General features: G+C 43.2%; 1 protein-coding gene across 6 annotated transcripts in view; it reads right to left on the minus strand.

Moving 5' to 3' along the window:
* Positions 1–18,897, minus strand: part of TJP2 (tight junction protein 2) — a 134,147-nt gene that overhangs the window by 105,617 nt on the left and 9,633 nt on the right. Inside the window, exon 2 of one of the 6 annotated variants that reach the window (XM_004454764.5) lies at positions 1,440–1,560. The exons of 3 other annotated variants lie outside the window; for them this stretch is intronic. Coding sequence is in view for 1 of the 3 variants with exons in the window: in XM_071216682.1 (XP_071072783.1) it covers positions 1,139–1,141 (3 nt within the window). In the remaining 2 variants the exon portion in view is untranslated. Of the gene's footprint in view, positions 1–1,138; positions 1,157–1,439; positions 1,561–14,255; positions 14,362–18,897 lie in introns of those variants that run through there. 2 more of the 6 variants (XM_058301702.2, XM_071216682.1) reach the window with 2 other exon arrangements.

An 18,897-nucleotide genomic window follows, 5' to 3' on the forward strand; every position in this document is an offset into this window, starting at 1 on the left:
TCAATCCCTGTTTGCTGGATCTGAAACTAGGGCAATAGGGGATGCCCTGGAAAAACCCTTGCCACCCAAGCTCCCCGGAGATTAATTCATCCCAGAAAGCCAAGCTGAAGTGTTTACACATGAAAGAACTCTTGGGCAAGGCAGTGACTTGGGAAACCAAAGTTGGAAAGGCATGTGATCAATAGTACAGGGAATCAGAATGAGGGGGATATCCATAGAAGGGACTGGCCTGAGCCAGAAAGAGCCTTTCCTCCAACAGAACGCTAGCTCCAATCCCCTTTGCCATACTCCATGCGGCCCTTCCCATTCATTTGACTAGAAACAGATGCTACCTAGAAATCTAGGAAAACCACTTCTGAAGTACAGGCAAACAGCTGTCTTCCCACATTAGGATCCTTTGGGAGCACCATAGTAGAGGACATCTCAGTAAACAAAACCCAAGCCCAGTCCCACTGAAAACTGAGGACTGCCCCACTCAAGTGTCCCCATTTAAGCTAGATTCAGAGAAAGCCTTGGTATGTGCCAGGAACCTGCTATACATTAACTAATTTCACTGCAATGATAACATTCCCTTTGTATAGATGAATCTGAGGCTCAGAAATACAAGATCACATACCTAGAAGGTAGTAGTGCTTGGATTTGAACTGTTATCTGCTATACCAGAGTGTGCTATTCATACTCCACTAAACCTGAGCTCTCACATACATGTGGCTGGAATCCACCAGGCAGGAACCGAGAGTTTAAACAGATAGAACAGTAAAACGAGCACATGGAAAAAAAAAACTCCACCCCCCCCTTCCAGCCAATCACGAATTGTCCTATAATCAGGGGTTAAAGTGTAACTAAAAAAAATAATCACAACATCTGCCAAAATAAAATGTAAGCCCTTGTAAATCTCACTTAATTCGTACTTAAATTGAATCAGTAAATGGAGAATACGCATGTTTAGCTTTTCCCCTGAAAGCTAGTATATAATGAAATAATCTTTAGAAGCCAGTGTGGATTGATGTTTTTTATATTTTCAGCAAAGTGTTTGCCACTGTTATATAATTCTACTACCTCAATGGAAATGAAAAAACATGATCTACCAGAAAGACCTCCAACCCCAGGCACCAAAATATCTTGTTGCAGATCTTACCATTTGGCGCTTATTCTGGAACACAGGAGGGTATGATTTACCCAGGAAGGTCCTCAACTGGCATTCACCCAACCATGGCAAAGTTACGGCTATTAATTCAGATCATAAGTGCAGGGAGGATGCTTCTGTTCTTTGGTAAATAGGACATTACAATTAAATTTTACTTGGCATTGAACAATTTCTATATCAGTAACATCGAAAATGGTGTCATTGATTACCTCTAGGATATGAAATAATTTACATGAGACTTTGGTGGAGGAGAGCCAGTAAGTAGGTTGATGAGACACAAATGAGCAAGTACCTGGTAAAGCAGGACGTCTGCCAACACAGGTCTGGGCTCCGTCGGGTACTTGTGCCTGGAGGTATAGCTGGGGTGCCAGTCCCACTCACAAGGAGAAGATAATGATGTGGCACTCCTCGCCCTGAAAAAGGCAGTGTTAAAAAAACGATATGGGGAAACGGACTTGGCCCAGTGGTTAGGGCATCCGTCTATCACATGGGAGGTCTGCGGTTCAAACCCCGGGCCTCCTTGACCCGTGTGGAGCTGGCCCATGAGCAGTGCTGATGCACGCAAGGGGTGTCCCCCACATAGGGGAGCCCCACGCACAAGGAGTGCGCCCCATAAGGAGAGCCGCCCAGCGCGAAAGAAAGTGCAGGCTGCCCAGGAATGGTGCCGCCCACACTTCCTGTGCCGCTGATGACAACAGAAGAGGATAAAGAAACAAGACGCAGCAAATAGACACAGAGAACAGACAACCGGGGTGGGGGTGGGGGATTAAATAAATAAATAAATCTTTAAAAAACAAACAAACAAAATGATATGGTCATCCCCAGCACAGTGAAATCTAGGGATATGCACTGAAGTTCACACAACACACAACTCACCTGTTTATAGCAAGGCTCTTAGTCTATTCACAGTTGTGTGGCATCACCAGAAATCATTTTAGAACATTTCCACTACCCCAAAAAGAAATCCTCCAGAACTTCATCATCAACCCCCAGTGTCCCCACCCCACCCCAGGCAACCACTCATCTGGCTTCTGTCGATAGATCTGTCTGTTCTTGACATTTCATACACACAGAATCATACGATATCTGGCCTTCTGTATCTGGGTATTTTCATTTAGCCTAATGTTTTCAAGGTTCATCCAAGGTTAAATATTATGGCTGAAGAATACCCCAGTCTATGGGTGTACCCCGTTTTATTTATCTAGGGTCAGGGGGTAGCTGGGTTGTTCCACTTGCTGGCTGTTTTGAATACTGCTGCTCTGAACATTCACGTACAAGTGTTTGCGTGCACTTAGGTGTTCACTTCTCCTGGGTCTCAGGAACGGAACTGCCACCCCTAATGTTTTTAATCTTCAAAAATTAGAGAAAATGAGTGACTGTGTAAAAGTTTGGCAAAGTCAATCTGCCTAATAATCAGTCATCTTGAGAAACAAGCTCTTGTAGGAATTCACCTTTCAGGTTAAGAAAATATTCAGCAGATGAGAAAATAGCTAGAGAAAACATTTCCTTAAAATTTTGATAAAGTACATGCAAAATTTACACTTTTAGCCACTTTAACATATAGAATAGAGAAAACATTTGGATAGACTGAAAGGGAATTTATTTTTCACAGCTTTTAAGAGTGGCTTTTTTTCCGATTGTCCCCCATCAGAAAATAAGGCAAATACTTTTTCTTTTTACTGTACCCCCCACCAAAAAAAAAACAAACAAGAAATATCCCTTTTGCATGTTTTAGTTAATCCTGCCCATGTCTTTCAAAACCACAAGGAGGCAAATTCATTTCAGGGTTGTGTCTGGGCCCCTGCGGCTTCACACCAGGCAGTCAGAGGAAAAACTTCCAGTGGGAGGAAGAATGTGGCTTCTACCAGTTCTGGACACACTCTTCTGTTCGCTAGACAAAGCGATATTGTGGCATCTATGCAAAACACTCCCTCCACAGCGACACAGAAATAAAAGATAGTGCTGATTCTATTTGGACAGGCGAGGACACATTTCCCCTTTCCAAGGATCAGCAGGAAATGTAGGCATGGGCTAATGCAAGGCCATCTGGACATCCTACAAAGCAAGCAGCAGGATTAGAGCCCAGCCCATACGGGTTTCTATTATTACTTCCAAAGATAAACAAATGGCCGGCAAATCAAGATGGGCTTGCTTAGGCTTTTGGCGTTCATGTGAAATTTTTCAACAGGTATCTGCTCTGAATCGAGCTTGTTTCTTTTATTGAGTCAGCCTGCTTTTTAAAGTCAGTTTTCTGCATTACTGAGACAAACAGTTTTAAATTTCTTTTATAATATTCCTGACTGCTTTGAAAGGTACAGGAACACACAGTAACAATCAGTTATTTTTCTAAAATACAGTATTATTGACGGTAGCCCCCCCTAAATTAGGTAGTATGTAAGAAAAAAAACTTGGCAGAGAGAACCAAAATAGATTCTTGGTTTACAACAGGATTGACAGATACGTAAAATTAGTGTCAGGTAACATGAGTCAGACATGAAAAATATTACAAAATTTTATAAGGAAAATCCATAGGTGGGGCTCAGTATGTGCTTGGGTGTCAATTACTTTTACCCCTTCGTTCGTAACTAAACTGAAGCTGAGTAATCATTGGTAAATATTTGCAGGCAGCGAGGTAAATGCCCACATGTAGGTCATCCAATCTGGTTTTCAAAGAACTCAAAACTTTTAGTCAACTGAGACACCGTGTAGCTGGTTGGTTTGGCCCAGCACATGGCTATGCAAATTGCCAAGTACAAGCCCAAGCCCAGCCCTGTTTGCAGACAGCAAGAAAAAATACTAAAGAACAGGGTAACGTGAATGAATTCCCTGAGCTTTTGAATATTGAGTGATGGCCTGACTTCAAATTATGTTCTAAAAACAGAAGCAGCTGCTCCTGAAAACGATGCAGTAATTAACACATATGTTGTAGTAATTGGAATACTTGTTGAAAAGAATGAAAGGGACAGAATTCTTTGGAAGAAAAATAGGCCTCACTATTCAGTGAACCAGCCTATAGAAATCTCTGGCCAGAATGCTCCTGGAAGATTTCCCTACATAGAAGCACAGCCAGCACCTTCTTACCACAGAGGCCACCAACAATTGCCAAGGAAATGCCATCATGACACCCAGAGAAATGTGAAGTCAAGAGACAGCAAGTAGCCTGTGACAGAAAATGCTTCTCTAGGTGTTTCCTAGTCAAAGTGTGGTTTATGGACTGAACCACCTGCAAAATCTGGACCATTGCACATCACCCAGGCTAGGGTGCCTGCATCACCCGGGAGCTTGTTAGAAATGCAGACCTTCAGACCCACCACATCCTACAGTCAGAACCACATTTTAACAGGGTGATTCATATGCACATTAAAGTCTGGGAAATGAGGCATCAAGGTACCTCTGAAAGATTCAGAACTGATCAATTAAATCAACACATCTTAGTAGGAGATAGCCTCTTCTAGGCTACCAGAAAGGAGAGTTTACTGTAAGCTGAGTGAAGGATATTAATAAGTCTAAAGGAAGGTTGTGTCAGGTGACAAGCGGGCCATCAAACAAAAAAATGGGGATAAGAGAAGCAACCATTCAAAGAACTCAAAGTAGTAAAGAAACCAGGAAGATATTGTCCTATGCTGCAAAGCTATGTGATTAAGTTTAAGGTAAAGTTCTCTCCCACTCACCCCGTCAAAAAAAAAAAAGCCAAAACAAATAAAACATTCAACTTCCCTTATTAAGTAACATTTTCTAATGAGCTAACTTTTGCTTGGCTTCATTTGGTAACTAGAGGAGAGGTAGAGAAGTTCCTCCTTATGGTACTTATACATTCCCATTATCAGATAAAATTGGCTCCCAAAGGAAATTAATAATCTGTCAATCTACTTTACAAGTCTGAATCATGCAAGTTTGCTTATGGTGAGTCCCTTAATGAGTGATCCTGAGCCAAAAATTAAGAGCATCCAGTTTCTGTCTGAGGGCCAAGCCCTGTATCCTCATGACTCAGATGAGGCTGACTTTCCTACTTGTAAAATGTGAAGACAGCTAGAATTCAGGAATGGCAACTAACAGACCGTGTGGTACCACTTCCCAATTGTGTGTCTAGAACAAATATCCCTAAACAACTGCAATATTCCTTCCCTGCTAAGCCCAGACTTGGCCTCGGGTACTCCAAGTAACCCACCCATCAGTTGGCATCGGCATGCTGCATGAAACCTGTTTGCCATCCCTGAAAAAAGGTCCTCCCAGTGTAAAACGTTTGTTGTTCTAAGACAAGGTCCAGACTACAGTATGCCCCATTTCTAGGAGCTACTTGAAGAATCACGATTTGGTCATGACAATGTTTTCCATAGCTCTTGCTAAACAACACTAACCCGCATGTATGTTTATAGTCACCATATGCCAGTCCCCACCACCGCCACCTCTCCTGCACACACGTGCAAGCACACACACACTTCCTTTACTTTCAAGAGAATATTAGTAAAATAGTAGTAATAATAATGATTATGGTGATGATGTTGCCTCAGGACTCCATTCTAAAGTACCCCTAGAGAGTGTAAACTACAATGTAAACTATTATCCATGCAGTGCAGCAGTGCTCCAAAATGTATTCCCCAAATGCAATGAATGTGCCACGATGATGAAAGAGGTTGTTGTGTGTGTGTGTGGGGGGGGTATATGGGAACCTCTTATATTTTTTAATGTAACATTTTCTGTGATCTATGCATCTTCAAAAAAAAGGAAGAAAGAAAGAGAGAGGGAGGGAGGGAGGAAGGAAGGAAGGACCTCTAAAGTTTCCCAAAGAAATGCCTTACCATGAATTTCACTACCATTTTAAAATCAATCTAGGAGGCCCACAAGTTCTCAATGAAGATCTCAACATCTTTTACCCTTACAAGAGAGATGACCCTTTTCTCCACGTGGGCCCCCAAACACCCAAAAAGGATTCATGTTTACAGCGTACGCGTCCAACTCCTCTGCTTACCCTGGATGCTGCCACGGGTTCGCGTGCCTTCTGCTCTCAGGGAGAAGTTCTCTTTTATTCAGTGGGGTGATACCAACCGCTGCTTCCAGAACAGCCATGTATTTCTTGTACCTCATCTTGTCACTCCCGTTATAAGGTCATATAAATTTCAGTCACTGTTCAACTGAAGCAACTAAAGTAGTCTAGGCTCTAAGGGAAGCTGCTGTTTCTTTAGATACCGTGCGTATCCCTAGCTAGAGCTATTCAACGCAACATGGCTGAGGGCTAAATAATAAATAAATAATAATAGCTCCTTCAGATCTCCCTGCACCCTCAGTGTTACATAAGGCTAAAGAATTTTTAGTAAAGCACTAACGAAAATGATCTGCAAGAGGACCGTGGTTCTAAACACAAACATCTAATGCACACTCCCCAATTAATCTGCACATAAATCTTTGCAGTCGCTAATCCCTCAAGTACTCATGGCACACAAGGTGATTTCTCTCAAGGTCTGGTAATAATTGGTCCAAAAAGCCTGTGTGTCTCTGGATGAACTAAATCAGAAGCAGATTTACTCCTGCAACAAATACCTCTCTCTAAAAAAGGCTGCACTTTGACAAATGAGGAAGGAGTTCCAGGTCTCATTCTATAGCAATACATTTCTAAATGCCATCAACTCCTTGTTCAGTTCAATGGGAAAGCAAAGATTAATTAATTAATTGAGAAACACTTTTTTAATATACCCTTTTAAATATCTCTAGAACCCAATATATGGGAGTCCTGCTGGCAATGAAATGTATGCCTAGAGAGGTACAGAATACCCCTCGCTCCCATTTTTGTAAGACTTTCCCCTTGCCTTTGAGGTGCTTGCTTGACCCCTTTTCCATGTGGTGATGGTGAGCCACCTTATGATGGTCCACCTCATGGGTCATGGTACACACAACCCCGACTGGGCCAACCATTCTTCCCTGGGATGAAAGCATGACTTCAGGAGAGAAATGGGAGGCGCAGGTGTAGCTCAGTGGTTGAGCTCCTGCTTCCCACGTATGAGGTCCTGGGTTCAATTCCAAGTACCTCCTGAAAAAAAAAAAAAGAGAGAGAGAGAGACAAAGAAATGGCCTCTTTCCATTGGGGTTGCTCATCAGGGCTGATAGGAAGTCAGCACTGTTGGCTGTCATGTTCCCCACCACGTGGAGAGGTTACATCACTGGTAGAGAGAAAGCAGCACCAACAGAAATGTGATGACTTCATTTGCGCTTCTGGATCCAGCTATGCCTAAGCCACCGTTGTCCTATGAATTCCCAGCTACACAGCTAAGTTGACTTTTTTCAAATTTACATTTAGCTGAGTTTCTGTCACTCAAAGAGAATTCTAACTTACACACCTCCCTTACCAACTTCTTCAAACTATTTTTTTCTGTTCAGTATCCTATGGAAACATCCAGGAGCCCAGTTGCTCCTGGTCTAAACAAACTCATATTTAAAGGGGAAATAAAATAGAAGAGGGAGACATTACTAAGTAATTCTATTTAACCTAGACATCTACAACAAATAAGCGTCCCCAAAACCATTCTCCCATATCTTGAACCCTACATCCACAGATTTTCTCTTTCTTCAGTAGCAAATTTCTATATATTTTTTATCTGAAAGACTTAAATCAGTGGTTTTCAAAATGGGCTGCACATACTGACAATTTTTTGAGGTGTGGGAAGGAAATATCAGACCACCTACTTCCATTATTTTTTCTCTCATCCTTTAAACATTTAGTTTGGGTGTTTATGTTTTTAAATATACATAGTATTTACTTTGATAACCAAGATATTTTTAGGTTATATTAAGGTATATCATTCATAAATAAATATTAAATTATAACATAGGAGATACTTACAAATCTGATAGGGTGTGTGATCAGAAAAGGCTAAAGGTCAATGAATTAACCCTTCCACTGCTCTCTAAGGTTCAATGTCCACATTTATAAGATGAGAGGACCCAAGAGATAAACACTATGTTTCCTTCCAACAACAGAAGCCTAAGAGTTCCCACTTGACTTTGCCTGGTGGTGGAAAACAAGGGATAACCATTTGGTCTTGGAATACTTCATTTCCATAGTATTCATGAATATCACTCCCACTGGTTGTTCTGCAAACAATTAGTACCAGTTAGTCACAGGCATTATTTTATAGTCTGAACTTGGTTGGCTACAGCTGCCACCTCCAAAAAAGGCTTCAATACAGCCCGAGTTTAGTTAAATCACCCAGGAAGATGTAATTACTCTCACACAACAGTCTTTGTTCTAACAAATTGTATTTCTACGGATGTGTGGTAAAAATTATTACACAACCTTCTCAAATAAGAAATGAAGCTTGAGCTAACAAAAAAAAATCAAGTTAAACTTATTATTCATTGGAAGCTGTTTCACTACAGAGAAAAATACATGTGTTTTATAAATGGGATGTTTTAAAGTTTCATTTTCTATTAGAATTTATGATGCACTTAACATACAACTCTTACAAAGTGATTCTTATCTGTGATGATCTCATACAAAATTAAAATTGGGTCTTTCATTACGAAAAGAATTCTGCCTTAGCAAATACTAGGAAGAATTTGCTTTTCTTCTACAAACGAAATTGTTCAGCTTTCTAATTTATTTGTTTTAGAAAATTGTCATCTTTGTGCAAATTCCTTCATAACAGTACATAAGGACAATAACACAGAACAAAATTAATTTAGCTAAAACATCCCAACCATGCAGATAAGTATTTATATGGTATTTTCTTTATAATCCTACAAATTCTTTAGAAATATGCATTTATTTCATTATTTTTTTTTTTAAGATTTATTTATTTATTTTTAATTCCTTCCCCCTCCCCCAGTTGTCTGTTCTCTGTGTCTATTTGCTGCATCTTGTTTCTTTGTCCGCTTCTGTTGTCCTCAGCGGCACGGGAAGTGTGGGCGGCGCCATTCCTGGGCAGGCTGCACTTTCTTTGGCACTGGGCGGCTCTCCTTACAGGTGCACTCCTTGCGCGTGGGGCTCCCCTACGCGGGGGACACCCCTGCGTGGCAGGGCACTCCTTGCACGCATCAGCACTGCGCATGGGCCAGCTCCACATGGGTCAAGGAGGCACGGGGTTTGAACTGTGGACCTCCCATGTGGTAGACGGATGCCCTAACCACTGGGCCAAGTCTGCTTCCCTCATTAATTTCTTTAGTCCTAGAAAATCCTTACAACTATCTGATTAAAAAATCACTTAAAAATCACTTTTGGGAAGTAGACTTGGCTCAACGGATAGAGCATCTGCCTACCACATGGGAGGTCCATGGTTCAAACCCAGGGCCTCCTTGACCTGTGTGGAGCTGGCCCATGCACGGTGCTGATGCGCACAAGGAATGCCCTGCCATACAAGGGTGTCCCCTGTGTAGGGGAGCCCCACACGCAAGGAGTGCCCCCTGTAAGGAGAGCCGCCCAGCATGAAAGAAAGTCCAGCCTGCCCAGGAGTGGCACTGCACACATGGCGAGCTGACACAGCAAGATGACACAACAAAAAGAGACACAGATTCTCAGTGCCACTGATAAGAATACAAGCGGACACAGAAGAACATACAGCGAATGGACACAAAGGGCAGACACAATGGGGGGGGAGGACGGGGGAAGGGGAGAGAAATAAATAAAAATAAATCTTTAAAGAAAATCACTTTTGCATTACAAGTAGTCTAAAATGTGCACGATACAAAAAAAAAACCGTCAAGATAGGATATTCACCTTCTCTTCATGGATGATTAAAGTTGAATCCAATTTATTTTTACTTTAATTTTTCTAAATTAGTATGTATTCTATATCTAACCTTTAAACTCATCACTATATTCCATTTTACTATTAATGGAACCTGGCAATATATTAGGATTCATTTTCGAAGAAGTTTTGGATCACAGAGAGGTGCAACTATGGCAGGGGAGGAATACTGGTGTGGGATGTTATTGATAGGGGGCACATGATTGGAAGGGAGTTCTCCAGGGCATGTATACAGAGTACATAAAAATGTTTGGATATTTTCATAGTGGTTACAGTTAAAAATGACAACTGAGGGAGTATGGAATTCCTAGCTAGGTGGGTTCTATCACATTCCCCAATGGAACAGCAACAATCCCCCAAGTGCAATGGCTAAGACCAATAAGGAAGGATGGTCCAACAATGAGCCCGATACTAATGACTATGCTTGTGAGCCTGTACAACTGAAATAAGAACTAGGCCTAGAGCTACAGGGTGCCTAAGAATTACCTTCTGAGAGTCTCCATGTTGCTCAAACGTGGCCAGTCTTGAAGCCAATCTAAGCCCCCTCTCGATATAGAGGTGGAATGGACATAACCATCCCAGGGTCCACAGGATGGAGGAATAGAGTACGGATTAGGGTGGACTTACTGATATTCTCTTCATGAACTACTGTGATTAGTAATGAAAGAAAATGTAGTATTAATGTGGAGAAAGTGGCCGTGGTAGCTGCTGAGGGTAGGGAGAAGGAAGAAGAGATATGATGTGGGGGCATTTTCAGGACTTGGCTGTGCTGGGTGGTAATGCAGGGACAGTTCCTGGACATCGTAGGTCCTGCAATGGCCCACTGGGTGGACTGGGTGAGAGTGTAAACTACAATGTAAACCACTATCAATGTGGTGCAGCAGTGCTCCAAAATGTATTCACCAAATGCAGTGAATGTGCCATGATGATGAAAGAGGTTGCTGATGTGGGAGGAGTGGGGTGAGGGGATGGGGGCTATATGGGGACCTCATATTTTTTTAATGTAAAATTTAAAAAAATAAATAAAAAAAAATAAAGTTGAACATAAAAATTCACAGATCCAACTGACATTCTCTTTGAGCTGATTATTTCAATTTTATTTCTTCTGGAGAAAAACTGTGGAAATCCTTCTTCATTGGGTATATTAACTGTTACTGTGTATTAGAAGTATAAAAATGGAAATGATCTAATGCCCCAGGACAGGCTGTTTTACAGGGTATAGCCTGCTTTACAGGGAATTGGAAAAAGCTTAAAAGTAGAAGAGCCAAGGAAACAGGTTTTTGTGTTTTTTTAGCTCATATGACTTTATACAAGTCATTTCATTTCCCTCCTCTTTAATATCTTCATCTTTAATCGATATTTGTATATTTGCTACTCGGATGACTCACTAAAACATTATAAGGAAAGCAGACTATATGATGGAAAATAATGACCACAGATTAAAAAGAAAAAAGAAAAAAAAAAGATTTGCTGAGGCTCTTCTAGATTCACCAGTCAACCCAGTACTAGGTTTAACTATTACTTTCAACTGGATGCCACCAAGTCTACAATTCCAATTTTAACCTCCCACCTAACCCTATATATATATATATATATATATATATATATATATATATCTGTCTGAAATAACCCCTTCCCTAGTCCCTAGCAGCATCTACTGCCTTCTCCTGCTCCTATGCATCCACCTCCTGGCCCCCCTGTCTCGACACTTGGGAGGCATCCACACCCACTGCTGTGAGTCTCCCAATCATACCAACCCCACAGCAGGGGAAAGAGATTTTTAACAAGAGAAGACATGATATGAACCTCACCTCTGTCGTTTTAACATCTTGTGACCTTGAACAAGGAACTTGATCTTTTTGAGCCAGTGTTTCCTCATCTGTAAACTCCAATAAAACCGCAACACAAGAACTGTTTTAAATAATAAACAAGAGAAATGTATGCCCTCATTTCCCTGGGCTGCCATAACATAGTGCCACAAACTGGGTGATTTAAAACAACCAAAATTGTCTCAGTTCTGCAGGCTGGAAGTCCAAAATCCAGGAGCTGGCAGGGTCATACTCCCTCTGAGACCTGCAGGGAAGAAGGCTTTCTTCTTCCCAGCTGCTGGTTCGCCGGCCGCCTGGCATCCGCAGGCAGCTGCGGCATCTCAGTCACCGCCCCAGTTGTCACGTGGCCACCTTCTCTGGTCTCTTCCCCTCTTCTTAGAACACCAGTCATGTTGCCTTAGGGCCCACCCCAATCTAGTATGGCCTCATCTTAACTAATCACATCTTAAAGACCCTATATCCAAATAGGGTCACATTCACAGACTGGGGTTTAAGGCTTCACCATATCTTTTTTGGGGGAACCAATAAAACCCCTAACAGAGTAGATGTACTCACTGACCATTATCTCCTCCCTTCCTCTCTTCCTCTCTTTCCTCTTCCACAGCTCCCAACCATCTTCTTTCCATTCCCAAAACCTCTTCAAGAAACCTTCCTAAATATAAATCAATTTATAAAGATGAGGTTAGATTACTGGTGACGTAGGGATGGGGAAGGACTGCCAAGGGGTGTGGAGTTTTCCTTTTTGGAGTAATGAAAGTGTTCTAACATTTTTTGTGGTAATGAATTATACCAAGAGCCACTGATTATACACTTTGGATAGATCATATGGAATGTGAATAAATCTCGATAAAATTAATAAATAAGTAAGTAATAGTGCAACAATAGGCAGAAATAGCAGCTTGGTACAGCAGGGGAAGCACAACGAGATTGAGGGGTGAAAACTTTTCTTGTTTATTTGCTTTTTGTTTATTATTATTTAAATAATGAAAATGCTCTAATGATGACTAAGGTGATGAATGCACAACTATGTGATTATACCAAACACCACTGATTGTACACTCTGGATGAACTATATGCTTCATTAAAATGTATCAATAAAATTGATTTGTTTAAAAAAAAAAAAAGAAAAGAAAAGAAACCTTCCTAAGTCCTTTCTCTACAGACACTTACAAACTTCTGACCATCCCCCGCAGCTACAACTTTCTCCAACAAACACTGAAAGAACCAGAAAAGCCCACAACTGTGGGGAAAACAGGGAGACGTCCCACTCTCACAAGCCAGCTGGAGGGTACAGGGACCCAGGAGCTGGATTGAGTGGTGAAAACTGCCCCATAAGGGGGAAAGCAGGGTCTTGGGCCTGCAGCAGGGAACAGGAAAGAGGTTCCAGGTCAGCGGTACCCACCAACTGGGGACAGTCCCCTTTGAGCTATTTCCCAGAGGTTTTTTTTTAAGATTTATTTATTTTTCACCACCACCACCACCACCCTGCCCCATTAGTCTGCTCCCTGTGTCCATTTGCTGTGTGTTCTGTGTCTGCTTGTCTTCTCTTTAGGCAGCACCAGGAACTGATCCTGGGACCTTCCAGAGTGGGAGAAAGGCACTCAATCTCTTGCGCCACCTATGCTCCCTGGTCTGCTGGTCTCTTATTGTCTCTCCTCTGTGTCTCTTTTTGCTCTCTTATCTTGCTGCACCAGCACTCTGCTCAGGCTAGCTCTTCGCGTGGGCAAGCACTCCTGCTCAAGCCAGCACTCCACTTGGGCCAGCCTGCCACACAGGCCAGCTTGCCTTCACCAGGAGGCCCCAGGAATCAAACCCTGGACCTCCCACATGGTAGACGAAAGCCCAATCACTTGAGCCACATCCACTTCCCTATTTCCCAGAATGTTAACCTCTTCTTCTGAACAGCGAAGAGCCAAAATTAAAATCACTTAATTGGGAAGTGGACTTGGCCCAGTGGACAGGGTGTCCATCTACCACATGGGAGGTCTGCAGTTCAAACCCCGGGCCTCCTTGACCTGTGTGGAGCTGGCCCATGCACAGTGCTGATGCGCACAAGGAGTTCCCTGCCACGCAGGGGTGTTCCCTGCATAGGGGAGCCCCACGTGCAAGGAGTGCGCCCCGTAAGGAGAGCTGCCCAGCGCGAAAGAAAAGTGCAGCCTGCCCAAGAATGGCACCGCACACACGGAGAGTTGACACAGCAAGATGATGCAACAAAAAAAAACAGATTCCTGTACCACTGACAACAGTGGCAGACAAAAACAAGAACACGCAGCAAATGGACACAGAGAACAGACAACTGGGGGGGAGGGAAATAAGTAAAATATATCTTTAAAAAAAAAAAAGAATCAGTAGACTTCTTTTGGAGAAGAGAACAGGGGTGATAAGTTGGAAACGGGGTGGAGACCATGCTGATGACCAGGCAGGAGGATCCAGGAGGAAACTGAGGGATGTTTCAAAGTAAAGAGCACATCTCAAAACCCACAATGGAAAGACAACTGAATTCTGTGCCAATGATGCTGAAATAAAGAACAGAAAAGCCAACCTGACAGGTCCTCTTCAGATGTCCAAACTGAACAAGCCTCGACTGAAAGTGCAGTTCAAACTCTTCATGAGAGAGGAATCAAATGACTGATTTTTGTCATGAGAAAGAAATGGAGCTTCTTGGGATATACCTATCAAGGCAAAGCAAAAGGAGGAAAAGTCTGAAGTAAATGGAAAGCTGAACTGAGAGATTGAAGCACTGGAGACCTAAAGACTCTGAAAAAAAAAAACAAAAAAACCTGGATAGAACCCTTTCTTCTTCTCCAAGCCAGATTCTGTGCCTTAAACTAAAAGCTCATGATCCTTGGTTGAGAGAGAGGAAGGCTGGACAAAACATCATCTTAAGATGAGAGGTTACAGACCTGAGACAAAGAATAACCGAAACAGCAATTAAACTGGAGCTTCTAGAAGTGCATCCCCATGCATCTGATCCATCTGATGGAGCATTTACTTCCTGATCCCTGAGTATAGGCAGCTGTTTCCGCTAAGACCAAAGGTCTCACGTACCTACCCTCAGACCTGCCTCTTGTGCCAGGCTTTCCTCTTCTCTCCCTTCCTCCTCTTTCTCAAACCTGCTGTTCCCAGTGGGTCCAAAAAGTAGTTCATGGCAAGAGGACATCCTCTTCTCTCCTACAAGAATCACCCAAACCCCACCCCCAAGCAGGTTTCCCATCAAGGGGTCGCCTCTCTCCTTGTCCCCTCTCATAGGCTGGGCTTTTCTTCTTATTCGGAAAATGGAAGTGAGTTACCTCCTAGGTTCACAGTGCTTCACACATCCGTAATAGTCAAAACTCCAAAATACAGCAAGGACCTTACCTTATGTCGTATTTAATTTTTCATCAAGATATTTTTGAATAATCTGTATTTTTATCTAAAAAGAACTTTTTACACAAGTGGTTTTACTTTTTCTCAAACTGCAGCTTGATAGTATTATAAATATTAGGATGCTTGTCACCTAATATTTGAAATAGCAAAACATTTCCCTCTGCCAATGGCTCAATGTATCCCAGTTATGAGAGAAAGGTGAAAGTCCCTTGTTGCTCTCAAAAAAGTTTCACTGACTTTTAAAAAATTATGTTTACAAGTTTGTCTCTCTGACCATTCTGCAACTTACTTGAAATTATAAACAATCTGCTATCCATCCTTCTATCTGTAGCAGTTCTCCCCCAGGAATTTAGCACAGGATAGATATCCAATATTAGGGTTTACTTCCTAATTAGGAGACTGCAGTGTTAATGGTTAAGACTTTGTACTCTAGGGCCAGACAGCCTGGGTTTGAGTCCCAGCTTCACACCTACTGGCTATGTGAACCTGGATAAGCATTTAACTGCTCCAAGGCCTCAGTTTCCTCATCTGTAAACTAGGGCTAAAAATAGCACATACCAGATAAGGTTATATAAGTATTAAACATAATGAACATATGTAAAACACTTAGAACAGACCTGGCCCATTTTAAGTGCATATAACTTTTAGTCATGAGCATTATTTACTCAGCACATATTTACTAACTCTGGGGCCAGCTCCAGCAGGTCTTTCAGCTCATTGGATACCACTTCCCCAATCAACCCTGGGTTCCTTGACCCCAGTTTGCCTGGCTCCCCTGGGCTGGTCCACTTCAACCTCCCAGGCATCCACTTAGGTCCTGGCTCCCCTGGCCCCTCCCTGCCCTGCCCCCGGCAGCTGAGGTGCTGGTAACCTTTGATCACCCATCCAGCTTCCACTGGAGGCTCCCGCTGCTCCTGCCTGACGAGTCTTTCCTCCTCTACCACCACCCATGCCCCAGATGATCACACACATGGCCATGACATTTGGACCTCCCATTTCTCCCTATTCCAACCCCCTCTGTACCTGCTGCTGGACAAGAGTCTCTGCTTTCCTGTGTCCCTTCTCAGTTTCTAATTACATATTGGTGTTTACCTATTACTGTCAGTCTCCTCCTCTAGACTGTAAGCTCTGCTCTGAGAACAGAGACCCTACTTTACTGACATATCTATTTCAGGTTTGGTTTTCTAGTCCAACTGACACAAACTCATTCATTCACTCACCCCCTCGACAACCACCGAGCAGCTCTCTATAAACTGATCGACAATGTACATACAAATAATACCAATAAAACCACCCCTGCCCTCAAAAATCAACCAGCCTAATAATACAGCTTTCACTTATATGAAAGAACCAGAATATGCAAATTCAGAGAGACAGAAAGTAGATTACAGGTTAGCAGGGATGGGGTGGGGGTAGAGGGGATGTACAGTTACTACTTTAAGGAGTACAAAATTTTCCTTGTGGTGATGGAAAAGTTTTGGTAATAGATGACAGTGATGACAGCACAACATTGTGAGTGAAATTAATACCAATGAAATGTGTACTTGAAAGTGGTACAACGGGAAACTTTAGGTTGAATATATATTATCACAATAAAAATTTTTTTTCCGGTTTCACCCAATCTATGATAAGAAACCCACCACCCAGGAATCCCACCCCTCCACTCAACAGAGTTGTGAGCGGCCGTGGAACACAGGGGACAAAGGAGAGAGTGGGCAATCCTGACTGCAGGGCTTCGCTACGAAAGTCTTCAAAGATACTCGAGTTGGGTCCTGATAAGATGAGCAGACATTCTTAAATTGACAAAAGTAGCTGGGCATCCCAGGCAGACAGAAAGGTATGCCCAAGAGCCAGAAAAATGAAACGGCAAGCATTCTGGGAACGGTGGCAGGGCATGACGGCAGGCCTGCAGGCCTGCTGTGCACCCGAGCCCAGGGCTGGAGGGGCGGGGAGGCTGGGCTCACACTGGGCATCGTGCCCTTTCCTCTGGCTAACATTCCCTTCCCCCGGCTCCGACTGAGTGAACACTTCCACTGTGCCAGCCACTGAGACATGTACTTGACACGTATTACCTTATTTTATTTTTTATTTTTTTCCAAACATTGACAGACTTTATGTCAGGGGTTTCCCACCTGGGACCCCACACTCTTAAATTAAAAAGTGCATAGAAAAGAAGGGATTTAGGGACTTTGGTACACTATCTACATTCTGGCCCCCAGGGCAGGAAGGGGAGCAGGCTGGAGGAGTGGAGGCAGGGCCCTGCCACCTGCCTGCCCACATCCACCCTGACACGTGGGTGGGGTGAGATGCTCTGGGAGGGACTCGGGAGTCCCTTTTTAATTCTCACAACAACCTTAATGGTTGCAACGCAGGTGCAAAGAGATGCAGCAACTTGACCGAAGTCACTGAGCGAACTGGCAGTAAGGTATGACTCCTACCTGGTTGGTCTGATTACAAAACTCCTTCCTTCCCACTAAGCCTGGGATAGGTGCCCTGGGGCACTTGGTATATCTTCATCACAATGAATAGTAATTGCCCCTTCGCTTGCCAGTTTCTCCTGCTACACTGTGGGTCTCCTGAGGGCAGAGACTTTGCGGTGCTCCCCACAGTATCCCTGCACCTGGCACAGTGCCTGCCAGAGGTCAGGCATCAATAAGAACATGTTAAAGAACGAAGGAATCAATGAAGGAACAGGTAGACAGGCCCTGAACTCTTCCAACTTGGACTATCTCCTTTCTCTGCCCGTGAAAGCAAGACCTGGGTGTGCGACCCGTTTGCTTCTGCCCTCCCCTACCCCCATCCCGCCGCACTGAATAGAGGGAGAAAAGCTCTCTTAGCACTGAGTCCCAAGGCAACACAGACAGACCCCACCCCAAGTGAAGTTAGAGACTTCCGCCACCATCTTCACCCTTCATCCTCATCTCCACCTGTGCAGAAAAGAGCTAACATCACAGCTACCCTTTGAAAGACCTGCTTACTCGACTGGCCCTGGGTCACCAACCTGGAAGTCTGGATTTCAGGATGGTTCCACCACACAAACTAGTAAGAGTGACTCATTGTGCCTAAACTGTACAAACCAAATGGTTTATGCCAAATGCCTGCTTTCCTGCTGGGAGTCTGGAATTTCAGTATGTGCTAGGCAGAAGGAGCCTGCGAATCAAGACCCTAATAAAAAACCCTAGGTTGCGAGTCTCTAATGAGTCTTCTAATGAGTTTCCCTGTTTGACAAAATTCCGCACATATTGTCACAAATTGCTGCTGGGAGGATTAAGCATGTCCTGTGTGACTCCATTGGGCGAGGACTCTTGGAAGCTTGCCCACGCTTTCTCCCAGACTTCCCCTTGTGCACCTTTTCCCTTTGCTGATTTTGTTTTGTATCCTTTCATTATAATAAATCACAGCTGTGATTACAACTATATGTTGAATCCTCTGAGTCCTCCCAGCAAATCATCGAAGCTGGGGGCGATCCTGGGGACTCTGATGTGACATCTTCCCACAGAAGCACGGCTGTGAAATGCTTCCCGACTAGTCCTGCCCATTAATTGGAGGCAGGAATGTAAAAATGTGCAACCAGCTGAGTGAGTGGCAAATTGGCAAATTGGAGAGCATAAAGTGGGTAGATTTTTCTCAACTCTTGACCACACCAGCAAGTCACAGGTGGACCTGGACAGTTAGTTTAGAGGTACTGCTAGTAAACCCTCTCTCCTAAACAACAGATGGCCTCACGAGATAAAATGGGGAAGGCACTGGCCTCCTTTGGAAACCCACGAGAAATGCTTTACAGGCCAGACACAATGAAGATTCCTTTAAAATAAAAT

The sequence above is a fragment of the Dasypus novemcinctus genome, chromosome 8 (assembly GCF_030445035.2).
Source record: "Dasypus novemcinctus isolate mDasNov1 chromosome 8, mDasNov1.1.hap2, whole genome shotgun sequence".
In the NCBI taxonomy this organism is placed as follows: domain Eukaryota; kingdom Metazoa; phylum Chordata; class Mammalia; order Cingulata; family Dasypodidae; genus Dasypus; species Dasypus novemcinctus.